The following is an 18569-nucleotide window of genomic DNA, read 5'->3' on the forward strand; positions in this document are numbered from 1 at the left end:
TAATTTTAATTTCTTGGATTTAAGTATTAGAAAGAAGAAAATATTTAAGATTGTTTGTTTTTACGATAAAAGAAATTATTTTAAATTTAATATAAACTAGGGGGCTCCGCCCCCTGCTCGCTACGCTCGCCAACCCCCAGAACTGCTTCGCAGTTCTATTGCATATTGCTTCGCAATCTTATAAAAACATTTTAACAAATTTAAATTTTAAAATAAAAATGCCAGATATTGAAATCAATTACTTAATGAAATTTATACACTTCTCTGCCCCCTTCACAATTTGATATCTTTTCTTCATGTAGCTGAGAAATTTGGAGCTGTAGCAGAGAATATATCTCAATAAGATCACCAAATATACCATTGCCAATTTTATTTAGAAATTTAATACAATCCAATTTGGTAAAATGTGTCATGGATTTTAAAATGATACATTCCACCGGTTACACTTTCATCTAAGTGTGTCTCAGAACTTATCATGGCAAATGCAGAATCATAGGAGTGAATATTGTCCAAATAATTTTGGGATCGTTTCTTTGCAGTATGGTCTAAAGATGTTACACCAGTAATCAAATTCTCAAAATATTGTGAATGCGACAATAAAGGAAGATCAACCTTGCCTTTCTGACAGCAAATACCATATTCATTGCTACTTCCTGTCTTCTCTAACATAAAATGCTTAGCATGACAAAAGTTACAAATAAAAGTCATAGATCCAATAGTAAAGGGGTCACAATCGTCATGAACAGTCAATGCAGATTTGTAAAAATCTCGAATTTGTAGAGGTGGCGATTCCCTTCGGCGAGAAATGCTTTCCCGTTTAGAATTCCGCCATTAATTTCTCTGACGTCTGCCAGAGATATTTCGACGCCTGATAGCAGGCATTTTATTTAGGCAGCAGGCACTAAATAAATAAAAATGGAACTAAATAACTAAGATATCGTTTTAAATCTCAAATCAAAATAATTGTTTGTAGAAAGTTTGTTTTGGCTCGATTATTCGCACGTTTGTTTTGGTTTGAATATTCGCACTATGCCATTGCCATTCTATTGTAACGAAACAAAAAATTTATCATGAAACTAAAAATTTATCAAAGGAACTAAAGATATTGAATTCTTTTTTTAAGAAATTCAGTTCCGTTTTTTTTTTTATCCACTCTTATTTTTGTTTATCAATCTATTAATTCAGAAATGCTTTAAATCAAACGATGCTTACGGAAACAATGCTTATGCGAACCACCCAAAAAATGATTTGCTGAATTCTCATTGGTTGAAACTAAATTATTAATTTTATTAATTAATTAAAGGAAATTTTCATAATTTAAGACCTTATTGCACATCTACATAACAATACCTTTAAAACGACACCTTATTTGTTTAATTCTGTTGCGTAGTTTGGGAGTTTTTAGCGAGACAAAATATTGCTAGCCTATTAATATATAGATAAACAAATTACATAGAATTCTAGCGTCTCTAAAAATATTTGTTATATACCATTTTTACCAAATGAATAGAATTAAGACTATGCTAACTGAAACTATGTAACTATGTAAAACTTTGTTAAAAAATTTTTTTTTGACCAAATGCAAACCCAATTAGGGAAAAACTGTGGCTAAAAATCATTTTATATTTAATAAAGAAATTTTTTTGAAAAAAATTCATTTAAATGTTAATAATTTCCGTAAAATCATCAATATTAAAATTTTATAATTAAAATTCCACCACTTCCCAGAATGCGCCATTAAAATGATCCCATTATGCTTCTATTTTCATATTCTGTAATCTGGCAAACTCGTTACGATAATATTTTAAACCATTTTTGATGTCGATGAGTTAAAGTACATATTAATTCGCTACCAGTGCTTTATATTACATTTTGTGCTTTTTTTTCAGTATTTTCTTGACTGTTTATTTTCTATTTTTTGATTAATATGTTTTATTTTGCATTTTTTTTTTTTAATTTGTTTCATTTTCATTTCAATTTCCATGGTGCTCCTCACACTAATGTATTAATATATTTATTGTATATTAATATTCTGCTTTGGCAATATTAAAAAGCATTCGTTTTTGCAGTAATCATGTGAGCTGATGACGAAATTATATATTTTCCTTAATTTGTTTTTGTTTTCAAGCTCTTAAATTTTTAAATTTTTTTTTTTGATTTTTGAATATTTCTTCTTCTATTTTTCTTTAAAATATTTGTATACCATTTTGTATATATATATATATATATATATAAATATTGCAATATTCGTACCAAATAATATGAATGGTGTAAGAAAAAAATAATGAGAAAATTAAAATAGTTAAACTATTTTGAAATTTTACACGTTTTTTGGTATATGGATTGTCTATAGCCAATTCATATTTGATAAATTGGTTCCATCTTTGTTTTAAAAGGCCCTCTGCCACCTTCAAAACAAAAATGCATTATTAAATGAAACATTAATGTTCTCTTTTTATGTCATTCTGGTGGTCCTTTAAAATTAGAAGAAACCGAAACGAATATTAAAATGGTAATCTCCATCAAAATGAACGACTCACATCTAAATCATTTTACTAAAATAAATATAGTTAGTGGAAATATAGTTGAAAAATGCTCTTAAATTGAAAAACTTTATTTAATGTACTTGATAAAGAAAGAGAGTTTGCAGGAAAACTTTCAGTAAATCTTCTAAAGTTAGAGAAATGCCTAAGGACTTATTTAAATTAAAGTTGTCGAGAAATATTTTAAACCCAAAAGAAGAAATTCTTTGAATGAAAAAAATAGTTGTTTGCATTTAAATTAGCCACTAAGATTTATAGATATTTTTATATTTCACGAAAAGTTCATTGGACTTTAACCTTAATATATAGACTCTGTAGTTAGTTAGACTTTAGCAACAGAAAATGACACAATACATAAGTTAAAATTCGGATTTTTCATTTCTAGGTTTTAGTTTTAAAACATTAGTTAGAAAGAATCCTTGCATGAACGTTATTAAATTGAAATTTTTAATAATAATTTATAAAAATTAATATTGATAAAAAAAAACTTTTTCTAATAAAAAAGAAATTTTAATTAGATCTTGTGGACACAAAGAGATTGCGTTCGTAAAAAATGTGTTACATATTAATGTTATGCCATTAATGCTATGCATATTATTCTGTACATGTATTCTGTAGTGTAAAAGTAATGGACTCGACTACCTCCGAAACCCTGGTTGTATCAAGATGGCGACAACCAGGCCAAAAATAAAAAAGTGGTAGCAAATAAATAATAGACTTTTTTCTACATTTCACTTAATTTCCAATATATTTAAAATGTATAAGTTCTGAAAATATCCACCAAATATTAATAGAGCAGAATGCTTACATATATATATGTATCTACCTCATACGAATTCGTAATTCTGAACCCACCTGCACCAAATTTATTGTACACACATTCGAAGACACGTAACTATCTGCTTTAAAACCAACAACATGTATGCGTACTAATTTCCAAAGTATGAGTTTTCCATGTGATTTGATAAATATTTTATAATAAGATGACTTGCAGTTTTAATTAATCAAAAATTAATTTTATCGCACATTCTTATGAACTATATATCTTTGGCTTCATATGTCAGGTTCTCGCAAGTAAAATCAACGTTAATGATTTCACTATGTATGGTGATGGCATCGTATTTAAAAAGATTCATGAAATCGCTTCTTTATAAAATTAAAGAATGGAAACTCAGTAAAAACTAGTTTAATAGAATTGAAATTATCTATTGAGCCATGGTCTTAAAATAGCAGACATTTCTATTTTATATGATAGTAGGTAGGTAATTTATTTACGTCACACTAGAGCTGCACAATGGGCTATTGACGACTGTCTGGGAAACATCCCCAAGGATGACTCGAAGACATTCCATCGCAATTTTGATGCTGTGCAGAGGGAATGACTCCTCCGCTTTGTTAGCCCGACGACCTGCGAGCGAAGTCGACCACTTCGTGGTAGAACAATTTAAGGAGGACCAATACAGCACACACTCGGTCTCTACTTAGAATAATCAGAGTGGTCACCCTCCCGCTTACTGATACAGCAGCCTGTGATGCTCGACTTCATTGTTCTACTGTGAACCATGCTTTTACGATCGGGACTGCGGGACTTATTTTATATGATTTTTGTTTTTTTTATTTTCTTATTTTATGGTTTATATTTTGGTATTTATTACCAGAATTATGGTTTTTGTTACCAGAAATACCATTACCAAATAGAACAGTTATCTTACCAGAATTTTTTTCTCCGTGTATAAATAAACTATGACAATTTTAGGCTGATATAACTTCGTAGCAAACAACAATTTTGTTTAATGTGAGTACTTAATTTGCCTTTTATGTCGCACAAAATACAACAGGCTAACTATTTAGTACATGCGGTATTACAAGTTACGAAATCAAAAAGTTAATAATTTCTGTGTAAATATTAATTTTTCCTAATGGATTCGATTTCTCAATCTTCAAAATATGAAGATTACTGCAATCTGTAAAATATTGCCACCAAAGTTTAGGTAAGAAAGTGGTCGAAAATATGGGATCCTAAATGTTCATTTAACCTTTTTACAAATTTCACATTATCTTTTGGAACAAATTGAGAGAATCAAAAAATTTTGAAAACAATTACTTAGCTCACTCAAAGATAGTTAATTCAAAGCATAATTTTTCAAGATTATTGTTTTTTTTACTTTTTATTATTTATTTTAATATTGAAGGACAATGTGAAATAAAGTTATCGAAGGAGAATGTTAAATACGTTGCACAATGTTAAAAAAATTTCTGAAATAGGACAAAGCAATAGCTCTAAAAAGTTGCTCCTATATTACATAAATAAAGTGACATAAAGCTTATTCCAATTAAAAGAAATCTTGAGGGAAATTCAGGATAGAATTCAGCAGCTAGAAGGAGAACATATTTACAATGATATACAAAAAAGTATAGTGCATGTGTGTATATATATATATATATATATATATATATATATATATATATATATATATATATATATATATATATATATATATATATATATATATATATATACATACATAAGACTTGCGGTTAGTAGCGCACAAAACAGCTAATCAAAATTGCGAAAGCATGCGTGTGAAAAGGTAATAATTTTTAATAATGCTGTCTGCTGAAATGTTAGAACTAAACTTACCACCTAAAGCTTGTTACTATTTTTATTCTGTTTTGAATACGTCTAATGGTGGTGTCGCAGTTTTCTATTGTTGTCCGTGCATTTTTACTAACGGAAAATCACGTGGTAGGATCCAGTTTTCCTCATTCAGTTCCAGATTGTTATAGGTGTCATCAGCATAAAATTAATAAAAGTCATAAAGTTATTGTTTTTCTATAAATATTTTTGTATCCTGTATAAAGTTATTTTCCTTTACTGCTATTATTAAGCTTTTAATAAAGAGTTTAAAACTATGACAATTGTTTTTTTTTTCTTTATTATTATTATAATGTAATTATGCGCTACATTTTAAGATAAAGTTATTTAGAAAGGTGGTTTAAAACCTTACTAACCGTTTTATAATTACTATTTTTGTGCACTTATATGTTCGTAAAGTTTTAAATAACATGATATTATTAAAACTACAAGAATAATACTAGTGCAATTCAGGCATGTATAAAAATGATATAAGATATATTAATTTTGCAAAATGTTCTAAACATATTAATAACTAAACTATTATTTAAATTTGCTACATTAAAATAGACAGATAACAATAAACAAAACATCATTAAAGCATTAAAATATAACTAGTAAAATTAATATTTATAATTTAAAATAAATGCCACAATGAAATATTCAAAGTGTAACTGTTACGTAAAATGCGTTTCGTCTTTTCTGTATTCAATTCATTTTATAAGGTTGATATAAATATTAAACTGTTTGGAAAATCGTATTTTTTTAAACTTAACTACTATTATAATTTCATCAATAATTAAAATCAACTGGTTCGCATGCTTTAACCAGGCCCCTTCTTTATTATTTAAAGCATGTGGTATAAATTGTAGGACAGCACGGTACTGTAAACGAACATTATTAATTAAATATTATTAAAAAATTTAAAGAAAAAAGCAAGTACTAGGGCATAAGCAGGTAAAAATTGTCAATACACCATTAAAACACAAAAAAACAACCAGTGAAATGGATATTTATAATTTAAAATAAATTGACTTTAAAAATGTATATACAAGAGACCTGTTAAATGATTTAGAACTTCAGCTTCATGCACAATGAGATGCAAGCAAAAATAGTATTTAATGCATCTGCCCACTTAGTAAGCTAAAATATTAAATTAACGTTGTGAACTTATCAAATTTGTTTGTTTATATAATTTAATAACAATATAAATGTTATTTTAAAAAATGATTGCTGAGAAAAATTACTTATGTTTACCAATAGATCTAAATATTTATAATACGAATAGATAATAATATTTAGACGAGGGAAGTGAATGCACAAGCGTAAGCAAACAAAATTGTCTTTAGTACATGTATGCTAAGTGAATAATTTTAACTTTAGTAGCAAAACTGTTTTCCGCCAATAAGCAACAAGAAGCAATACATATATATGTATATATATATATATATATATATATATATATATATATATATATATATATATATATATATATATATATATATATATATATATATATATATATATATATATATATATATATATATATATATACATATACATAGAATTCCTTTAGTTTGAAATAAAGAGAATATTTTCTAAGAGATTTTGGAGAGTTTAACTTTTATGAAAAAATAAAATTTTACAATTATAATACTAAAATAATTGGAAGAAAATAAATTTTAGGATACTAAAAAGAAAATATTGCAATTAAATGACAAAATAATTAAAAATGAATCAAAATTATGAATTTTTTTGCCGTCCAATTTTTCGTAAGTTTTTCGCTGCTTCATCCTTGCTCTGATGAATCCATCGGGATTTTCTGGCCCTACAGTAGAAATTAAAGCTTCAGTTCTACAGCTTGAATATGACAAGGATATAAATGAATGTCTGAAGATGTTCCCATTTTTACGAATTCCTTTAGTTTGAAATCTTACCCGGAATTGGTGAAGGGATACAACACACAATCGATGTGGGAGACGGCATACAGTCTTTTGTTTGAAAGTTTATCATTGGAATCTGAAAAACTCTTACGTCAGCCAGTTGTTATTTCTGACGTTTTAAACAATTCTCTGAACGTTCATCACCTATCATAGTTAAAAGTAATTTTTTAGGAGGATAGTAAAAAGCGTTTCCTTGTATGACAGGGCCAATAACTGCTTTAAGTGTACAACTAAGATACTTTGCGGATTCAACTAGTTTGTAGATAAGAGATTTATGTACGAAAAGTTTAGTACAATATTAAACCATAATGGTGCATAAACTATTCAAATGAATTCCATGAAAATGTTTCATTCATCTGATCCCTTGGAACATATTTTTAATATAACTCGTCACTGTGAGCCAACTTGCGTGAAATAAATTTCCGAGATGTAGTTGGCTTAACTATAGTCACTTTTGCAGAAGATATTGGAGGACGAATTTCATATAGGTATTTTTTTATCTGTGCTTAGAATTTGAAATTCGAACTTTTGGTTGAATACAAGCTATGGGGGTAAATTATAACATAGAGTTTTGTTCACAATGATCTAGTTGTCTTCCAAAATGTCTGCGAAATTCTCGAGGTCCAATCTTGGCTCCATTTAATTGGCGGCATAAGTGCCTAAGTGGAAGCTCATTGTTATGCAATAAGCATATAAATCACTGGAAAGGACGATTTAAATGGTGTTCGAAACATTTTATGATACCGTTTTTATGACGTATTGATGCTTATACCATCACAGCCAATGGCTCAAAAATTATAAATACATATGTTTCCTGACAAAATACTTTTATGAATAATCTATATCCTTACCTGAGCCAGAAAAAAGCATGATATAACTTTAAAAACTAAGGCTCATAATATTCTTTCTTCTTCTAATTTCGCCAATTTTCTCTTGGAAGTCTTATCATGTCTTCCCCCTAAAGTATAGTTCTGTTACAGTATGTTTCGAGATTTTCGTGAAATGATATGTGCTGGCGAGCTCTGCGAATTTTATTTTTATCAAAAACTAAAGATTTATCAATTCCAATATCTTTCAAAATTACAGATGCAGCAGAAGATCTATCAGATATGTAACTTACTACTGAAGATAGTTTCTTGCAGTAGAGGAAGTTCTATTTTTTCTGTGTCATGTGGTTCAGATGTTCCTCTAATTAGAGTCTTTTTATTTCACATAATTTTCATTTTTCCACTCAATTATTTCAACCTTTTTTGCATTTCTGTTACATTTTCTTCCAGCTCTTTGATCGATTATAAAGGATCACTCTTTGGCGGAAACTTTTTGCACCCATGCACAAGTACTTTTTTCTTAAAATCTACACATTTGCAAGATCCCACATCGAATCATTTTTATTCTGCTTCATTTTTAAAATCCAGTACTCTTTAATCATACTATGAATTTCTTTTAGATTTAGGATACCGAATTAAATAATTATATTTCATGTGATAATATGTGCGCTCAACCAGATAGCTTCGATTTTTCTAGCTACGATTAGATATTTCTCAGAAAGTAAACTATGTTTTAGATCATATGGAACATATAAATAAGGTAAAATCTTCACAAGTAACCAAAAATGGGACAAAATGTTAAGTTTCTAGTTACTTTGCTTATACTCATTATATAGTTTTAAGTTCAATAAATATTTACTTCAAAGAAAAAAACTAAGCACTTTCTATGAAAATTTTCGTGCACAGAATCTTTGATTACAGAATGTGTTTTCAAAATGAAATAATCAGAAACGAAAATCAAATGATTTTTATGGTAAAATTCTCATGCTAGTAAAGACCTAAAGAACCTAATACACTGCTAGACAATTGCTAACTACGGATCACAAATGGCTGCATAGCGCATAAACAATTTAGCGTGGTTAAACGCCAAGTAAAATAAGAGAATGCCAGAATGTTATAACATTAAAATAAAGATAATTTATTGTACTCTGTGCTAAAAAAAATATTGAAATTAATAATTTAAAGCAAATAGGTTAGTTGGGATTATTAAATTAGAAAATTATTGGAAACACAACTTACTATTACTAAGTTAACCATTAGTAGCCAATAATTATGTAAATTATGATTGATGGGACATTATTGAAAGATTACTATTAATTAAACATTTATTCTGAAGATAATTCACAATTTGATGGAAAGATTTTTTAATTAATAAAAATTATATTTTTGTCGAATGGACATTTTTGTTGAATGGAAAATAATAAAATTATAGACCGCAGGAAAATCATCATAATGGAAAATACAGCTGCAAAAGTTACCGAAAGAACCCTTACAAAAACTATTCCAGCATCGTCACAAAGATCTTCTAGAAAGAGCCGGGATAGCTTGGCTGGTAGGGCACTGAGCCCATGTCCAAGAGGTCGTGGGTTTGATCCTCTCCAACCGAAGACACCACGCGTAGTGAATGGTGACTGATGCACGTTAAATCTGTCGAATCTCAAAGTCCTCCATGGTCCCATAGCATATCATACCTCTGGGGGTACTGATTCAGGAGTTTCCTTGTCTTCTGGATTAGTTCAAAATTACAAGGCTACGGAGTTGAACATTAGTAGCCGTAAACCCAAAATTGGATCGGCTGTTCAACGACGGTTATAATAAAAATAAAAAATCTTCTAGATGAACCTATCAGATGATGAGTCTGAAAGTTGAAATTACTAAAAGAATTGTCATCATTATCAAGTTCGAGAAAACAAAGAGCTGACATCAATGGCAAGTTCAAAAAATGGATCTGTATTGAGTTCATTTTTGGAGATGGTCATCAAAATATGTTGAAGGCAATAGTCTGGAACAAAAGGATGGTCAAGAGTGTATCCCTCTTTCAGAGAACAGTCTCAGGGCTCATCAAACATTCAAAAGAATAACCAGCACACGTACCCTCTCGGAATGGTTCATATTCTTTATTGAGGCTCATCTGATCATCAGAATCCATCAAGAAAGAGACTCACTACAGGGTTTTAGTAGATATAGAGCTGAATAACTTATGGAAGCTTGCATCCCTTTTTAATGGCTAAAATGCTCAGTACGCTGACAAGAGCAGCGGTCCTTGTTCATTGAAGGGCATTTTCGACCAGCAACTCTCCTCCCCAAAGCATCCCACACATTTTCGATGGAATTCAGATCTGCAGAACACGATGACCATACGAGGTATTGAATATCCTCGATAGCGACTGTTCGATGAAATGTTGCGTTGTCGTTCATAAAAACAAATTTATCACAGACAGCACCATGGAACAAGTGAACATGATGCAGAAGAATATCATTAATGTAGCGTTGGCCAGTCATAGTCCCAGATGGAAGCCCATAGTGTAACATACAGTAATTAATCATAATGCTGGCCCATACCATGACACTACATGCCGGTATATCAATCTCACGCCAGATCATTTGACGTAAACAATCAGACGAGAGACTGAATCTCATCTGAGTACGCACGCACAGTCTTCTTCGCTCCAACTACGGTGATGAAGACAACATTGCAAATGGGTGCTATATTGACGTTTGGTCAATGGCATGCGCACAACAAGTCCGCGTCGTATAGTCCTCCTGCTTGCAAGCGTCTGACTACCACTTTAAGGAAGAGTCGCTTGGCAGTAGTAGCATCTAACTGCTTTGCTGTACTGCATTGGTTCCCTTTTAACTATAGCAATTTTTGACGTTTACACTATGTGCTTGTCCTCTGCAGACCCCGTGCAAGGAACACGACCTCTCCCGTGACGTATAGGCATTCCACTTGCTATAAATTATTTCCACAGCCTTGAAACAACACTGTGGCTAGCATCGAACTCTTTGGCAACATATTTTCCTTTTTTTTTTGGCCTTCTTCAATCTTACCGATAATGAGGCCACTCTTAAAATAATCTAAATGACGTTGGAAAGATATATCAGAATTGTAAGTTCGTCAATTGATTGTTTCCTTATTATACTTTGATTTTGAACAGCGACATCCAATACCCGTCAAATCCTTTACGTATCTTATCAGCGCTGTCATACGATAAACCAGTTCGACAACCCAAAATTTGCATACGCAAAATACTTCTTACTGTATTTCGCACTTATGCTAATTTCCACCTTCAATTTTGTGGATGCCATCGTTGCTATTATTATCCGTCCTCAGCAATTGTCCAGCAAAGTAAATTCTCATAAAAATTTATATGTTGCCTACTGGTATCACAAGGCAACTTTAAATGCTTATTGCTATACATATTTCAAAAAAAAAAGAAAAAAATTTCTACCCACCCTACTATACAAGTTTACCCGACTATTCTGACTCAAATTTAGATTTTTTTTAAAATTATATTTACGTTACTTGAAAAATAATTATTAATCTAAAAAATTATGTTTTGCAAGGAATAATATCTGCATAACCCAGTTTTATAATTGTGTAAAAAATTTCTACCGTTATTTAGTTCTATATACTTCCATATATTTAGTGAAAAACTTTAAAAGAAATGTTATCATTATGGAGAGCAAACTTTCGACAGCTTTCTTTAAAAGACTATCGTGACCATATTTTTCAAACTTCGGCTTCCCCCTCCCCTATTCATATGTTCAAGAAACTGCACCGGTCAAAAAAAAGTTAATTTAGAAAAAATAAGTTTTGAGTCTAATTTCGTAATTTAAAATGTCGTCTACTCATGCGAATTAGCATATTTAAAGTTTTCTCTGAAAACCCATAAAATTACATGCTAATATGTGAAATCTTTTGGTACTCAAGTAAGTGCGGTTTTAGCAAGAAGTATTAAACGAAGGTTATGTCCAGTCCATCTTCTCTTACTCAACATCAACTTAGCTCATCAACGTAATACCTTATTAAAGATTGGCACCAAATTTAAAATTGCAGTAAATTTAAGATTCTAGTAAATTTAAGCGATATTTTGATTTAAAAATTTTAACAGTGTAGTTAAAATTTTAATTTTCTATTGCACGGAGAGTTTTTAAGCAAAAAATATCGCTAATTAAATGATGAATTTATTAAATCTTAAAAAAAAACGCAAAAAAGTTTCCACTCTTAATGATCCGAAAACTACAGCAATAAAAAAAATTAATTAGGAAAAATTAATTCGAAAAATAAAAAATAAGAAATTATCATTTTTTGTTTCAAAAAGGTGTTTCCAAAAAAATTGTTTTATTAAAAAATGAAATTAAATAAAAATTTCTAATCAATGAGTAAGTTACTAATTTTTCAGTTTATCTGAAAAAATACTCGTAGTTAACTTTTTGTTATAGCTCCTTACGCAATAAAATTTGCGTTTGACTTTTCGAAATTATAAACGATATCTTCACATTTTACAACATAAATTATGTTATTAATTGAACTTAATTCCTGTATTCTGCTACATTTTTTAGAATACTTCTAATTCTGAAAATATTTGTGCTTTCTAATTAGGGATGCACCGGCAATTACCCGGTATCTACCAGGATAGATTTTCATTTCTCGGTTATTATTCTATTTCGGTTGACGAATTTCAATACCAAATATCCCATTTTTTCTTCTCCGTGTGAAACTGTCCAAATGAGGGACAATTTCACTAAAGAGCGTTGCCAAAAGCTACTTCCCCCCAATACTTGAACCAGAAATTTTATTGTGTTCAAAGCTAAAAAGATATGTAATAGCATTATTCGCTTTTTGGATTTTCTGTATGGATAATTTTTTTTTTTGTATGGCTATGGGAATATTCAACTCAACGTTAGTAATAAAACCATTTGATTACCTGTAAAATATAAAAGATAGTTCTCATAAATTTTGTTTACATTACTGTAAAAATACCGGCATTTTATACAAAAAAAGCACTTTAGAAATGTCCTTAATTAACAAAAGTTGCATTAAAAAAATCTTTTAAATATTTAATAGATTATAAAGTCCACAATTTGCCTCTAAAGGAAAGTCTTATGTCAATAAGTCCAATTATTCTGAATTTCTTTTATAAACTTCTTAAAATATAGTTTAAAGCGTGTAAAAAATCTGAAATTAAATATAGATATATTAGCAATATTTGTGCTTAATTCATTTACTTCAGATTCTATTTGTTAGATGGAAAATTACTTTTTTTTAATATTTGCATTCATGCTATCATACCTAGCTTGGTAATCAATCAAATTTAAACCAGACAGCCAGAGCAGTCTTTATCTCCACTTCGCAGAAAAAAAGGTGCAAAAAAACTGAAAGCTCTGAATAACTTTTGATCACCTCACGAATTCAATCTGAATGTTTTAATAGGGTGACCACAAATATGCTAATACTGAGTGCAGTCGTTATTTTAAGTTGCGAACTTTCTTTCTTTTCCCATACTCTCTCTGACGGATTTAACAAATTTGAATTCATTTGGAGGGTAAGAAAACATGGTCCCAGTAGTTCGATCAAGAAAGCGGTTGAAAGTTTGGTCTTTTGTAAAGTTTGTTTTCTGAAAAGTTTTAATTAATGTAATATTTTTGAGTATTTCCCTATAGCTCGAAAACTTTTTTAGTGAATGGAATATTTTTGCACACAATTATAAAATTCACTTATCCATAAGAAAATAGTAATTATTTATTAATTTTTATTGTTTCATTTGAATTTAGTCTAAAAATTTGTCGAAAAATGGATGAAATTTTACATGATTTAAGAAAAAGGTAATTTTCTACAGTAAAATGCAAAATTTAAACGAAATCGGCCGCATAGTTCTTGTGAAACCAAATTTTAAATACATGTTTGTTTGTTTTATTATTATATATGATTTTCCAGATTGGTAAAATGGTGCATGAGAAAAAACATCCCAATCAAGCTCTAACAACTTTTTTTCGAGTTATCAACAACAACGAGGCCGAACAGTGTTCTAATAATCACTCTTCCGATTTGTAATTTCTGTTCGATTTTTTTTTAAAATCTAATTTCTTTGAATGAAAAAAGTATGATCCAGAAAAACGTGATCTGGCTCTAAGGAAACACCAAGCAAATCGGCAATTTTTACCGAAGCGCTTAGAGAAAGGTTTTGGCAAAATTAGCAATATAATATAATTCTATAACATGCGATAAAATTTGGTAAATGTGATAAAACTTGGTGATTTTATCATGATACCTTAAAGAGTGGCATAAAAATCCTTTATTCGTTTCAGTTAACTTTTCAGCGTATTTTTTCTAAATGTGTGATAATAATAACTATAATTATGAAAACCAGAATTTTCGGTTAACAATTTCCATAAAGAACGGAAAAATTACCAAATGAATGATTTATATATCATGTATTTTGGTTTTATTCACCAGAATAATGGTTTTCTTTACTAGAAATGCCTCTCCCATACTTTTTTACCAGACTTTTTCAAGATCAGAATAAATACATTTGTGAATTCTGTATTTTACTTTTATTTTCAGTTCATTTATTTTTTTTTAATATGTACTTATGCTTTTTGATCCAGTATATATTGAACTGTCCATATACTATCTACTAAAATAGGAAAATACTTTCAGGAAAATCACTCATTTAATCAAAGTTTTCGAAATAAAAATCTATATTTTTTTCCATTTTTGTTTAAAAAAATATCTGATTTGAGATCATTTAAAATCCTGATCTGCAAAAACTCTTTTCATACCAGTCTACTCTAGATAGTACAGCCAGTTTTTTTTTACTCGACCGAATACATTCGATGCAATTTTTCTTCTAAATAAATATTCTTTGTTAGTAAATTCCCTCGCTAGATTCTTCTGTATTTTCTATATGGATTTAAGAGACTCCTAAAAAGAAGTTCTCTATTGATTAAGTTGTCATGGATACTAAGTGAGAGGTTTTTTTTTCCTTGCAATTATGATCCAACCTTTCTGGTCAAAATACAAATTGTTTTCCATGAGTTCGTGGGTGGCTCAAATATTTCTTGAAGCACGCATATAACAAGAGATGTATTGTAGTGTTTTATCTCAATATAACGAAAAAATTGGGATGTTTCATGTTGTGAGCGTATAAAAGGAAGCATTATCTACTAATCTATGAATAACTTGCTACATATACACACCTAAAAAAGCGATATATAAGAAGGACCATATAATATTAAGCTCTTTTCTAAGTTGAAACTATTAGATCTTTAATATTTTTTTTCAAGTAGATGATTTACAAATTTCCTGAATTTCTACTAGGTAGGGTAAACTAACCAGTGAAGGAACATTTCAGCTTCGTTTGCCTTTTAAAAAATCATATTAATTTCAAAATTCGTAATTTTAGTTAAATGTCAGTGTCAACATATTTGCTACTAATTGCAAATTATGCAAAAAAAATCATAGAGAACTTACATAATATTGTTTTAAAGTTTTGGAGGTTCAAATAACAAGTAGCAAGAAGACCAAGTGAAGGAACAGCTCTTACCAGTGAAGGAACACAAAATTTCCCATTAAAGGAACACCTAATTTTGGTTATTTTTTAATGCTCTTTATGAATTTATATGCCATACAAATATCTGAAAACAAGCCTATTCTTGAAATAATAACATACAAATACTTGAAAAATGTTATTTTTTTTTGTAATCATGAATTGAAAAGTAAAGTGTCAACATATTAACACATACTGTTCATTCACTGGGAAATCAATGCCCAGTAAAGGAACATGCCTGTTCCCTCACTGGTTAGAAGTTATTTTTCGTATTTTTAACATACTTTTGATGCGGAACAGCACTAAAAGTACAAGAAAATTAAAGTTTATCTTTTATTTACTTAGAAAAAAAAACCAGTAAAGGAACATTTGTTCCTTCACTGGTTTTTCATCGTTTGGTGATCCAGTGAATAAGCACCCCCATATCTCAGTACTTTATTATGCTATCTATGATGCTTAAAAAAAAAAAAAAAAAAAAAAAAAAAAAAAAAAAAAAAAAACGTAACTTCAATAACTATATTTTGAATTCTCTTTTTCAGAGTGAGAAAAATAAAACTATTACATGCAATTAATTCCACTTCAAACACATAAATACAAACACTCACCTTATAATTTTTTCAAAGAAACAAGGTGTTGCACAGATAATAACAAATTCAAAAATGTTTCCACAGAAGTCTATTTGACCAGGTAATCCGAAACATTGCTAGATGACTTCCTATTGTTTGGCAGTAAGCTATTGTTACCAATCAATCTAAAGAAAAACTTTCAAATTCTTATTTTTAATCAATATATATGAAACGTTCCTTCACTGGGTAGTGTTCTGTCACTGATTGGTTTACCCTAGCATCATAGCATACAGAAATATCTCATTGCTTAAATGGATATTGTTTCACCCAAATACTTTTCTAGACAACTGTGATTTATCGTTATATTGTCCAATCCCTTAACTTACATTCATTAATAGGGGTAAAAATTTTGGATAAAAAAAAATATATACGCGCATTTATTGAAGGGTAAAATTTTACAATTGGCACTATTGAACCCTCTTTTCTAAAATTGAAAATTTTAAATGATTAATTTAGAAGATATTTTTTTTTTTTTTATCAGACATTACTTTGAAAGCTGTTTTTTTTTTTTTTTTTTTTAATATATTAAGCCTTGCAAGATTTATTTCTAAAATGAAGAAAAGTTTTAAAAAGCTAACGAGAAATATACAAGTTTTCAGAGTATTATAAAATATTTATAGTTATAAAATATTACATTTTCAACGAAAAATATGGTAATCTGGTGGCAGACAATTTTGCCCCATATTCAACAGTTTTTTTTTTCCAATGCCCAACTGGGCAATGACATTTCGTCAATGCAGGCATCTGAAGGGCAGATTTGTTGGCAACTCTTTCAGGGACACCGTATTAGGTGGGTCAATGTTGCTCCCACAGCAAGGACAGTTAGTACAGAGAATGAAAGAACATCCATGCCTTGTCTGGGATTCAAACCGAGAACCTGTCTGATGCAAGGCCAGTTCCCTAACCCCTACACAGATCGGCTGACCTATATTCAACAGTAAATATGACAATTTAAGAGTTTCAGTGTCAGATTTTAAGAAGAAATTCATCGAATTCCTGTGGGGAGGCAGCGACAAGAAATGGGCAATGCTAGCAGAGGATTTGTGAATTGCATATGTTGGGATGGTGTGCTTATGAAATACATTATTTCTGAAAAAAAAAACTTTTTAAAAATTTTCTAAGCTTTAAAACTAAATGTTTTTATGTTTATTGTGTGTTCTTGTGTCTTTAAATCCATTAAAACCAATCATCCGTTCTTTGTAACACCTTAAAATCGCTTGATGCCACAGCTTGTAAAACTTTAAACTTAGCTGTACTAATATCGTGAACTAATTTAGAGGTTCTTATGATTTGAAAAGTAATTTGTCAAAAATGCAAATTCAAGCAAGTTGTTCTTTATTTTCTAGATTCCAGTACATTAAAAAGAAACAAATATGAAATATTTTACTCTTGTTTTTGCTGTTCTCTTTCTTTCAACGATTGTCTTTGGATCACCATATGTCGTAGAAGGTAAGACACCTTCCTACCATACTCATTTGTTATCCACACTATTTGTTATTCTATTAGGAAAACATTAAATTTCAGTCATTTTCAGGAAAACAGTCATTTTAGAACATTCTCAGGAAAAAGTCATTTTAATTCATTCTTTAAATCAAAAACTATTAAAATGAATTGCAATTTTTAATATTATTGTTATTATTTATGAGGACAAGAAAAACAAAAGAAAGCATTTTTATCAATAGAGATTTATTTTTGAATTGTTAATGCCTTATTTTCATTCTTCCACGCGTTACTTTACCATCATTACATCAGTTTATGTATTAGTAATAAAATGACGAACTTATTAATATTTAATTATAGTAATTGCCAAGTATAATAATTGTTTTTTGAAATCAATAACATGGATGGTGTTTTCAATACAAATGTAAACAACAACAATCTCTAGCTCTTGACCAACTCTACTTCCGGTTAGGTAACATGCAGTTGCTTAATACAGCTTATTCTGAGAGGCGATATTCACAAACAGATAATTTTGTTTTTAATAAAATAAATAAATTATATGATTTCTGGAGTAAAATCTGCTGTATTTCATAGGCTATTAATGTTATTAAGTAATTCTGTTGAGTTTGAAGTAAAAATTTGTTTTTGTTATTTAGAAATGTATTGTTTAAAAAGGTGACATGTTTGCTAGATTTAGAAAGAACTCGTTTTTGGCAGTTCTGGTTTGGCCTCTTTTTCCTTGTTTATTGTTTGCTCTTGGTACAAGCCGTGCACCACCATACGTAAGTGCTAGAATATTGTTCAAGCAGCGAGATTAAGTTTATTTTACAAATTATTATTTTGGTTTAAATTTTGAAGTTGGTATATTGTTAACAAGGTAAAAAGTGTTTTATAACGATTCTTTTTTCAAATGACAGTCCTTACGTCTTGAAATGACAAATTTTCAAATGACGATTCCTGTAACGATTCTTTATTTAAACACAAATAATAAATCAGGTAACA

At 29.4% G+C, this 18569-nt stretch overlaps 1 protein-coding gene across 1 annotated transcript in view; it reads left to right on the top strand.

Annotated features, from left to right (window-relative positions):
- Nucleotides 1-18569, top strand: part of LOC107443614 (xibalbin-1-like) — a 43269-nt gene that overhangs the window by 19414 nt on the left and 5286 nt on the right. Inside the window, exon 2 of the mRNA XM_016057546.4 lies at nt 17474-17576. Within this exon, the coding sequence (XP_015913032.1) occupies nt 17501-17576 (76 nt within the window). The 5' untranslated portion in view covers nt 17474-17500. The remainder of the gene's footprint in view (nt 1-17473; nt 17577-18569) is intronic.

This window comes from Parasteatoda tepidariorum, chromosome 12 (assembly GCF_982258835.1).
Source record: "Parasteatoda tepidariorum strain Cologne lab strain chromosome 12, Ptep-v5.0, whole genome shotgun sequence".
Lineage (NCBI taxonomy): Eukaryota > Metazoa > Arthropoda > Arachnida > Araneae > Theridiidae > Parasteatoda > Parasteatoda tepidariorum.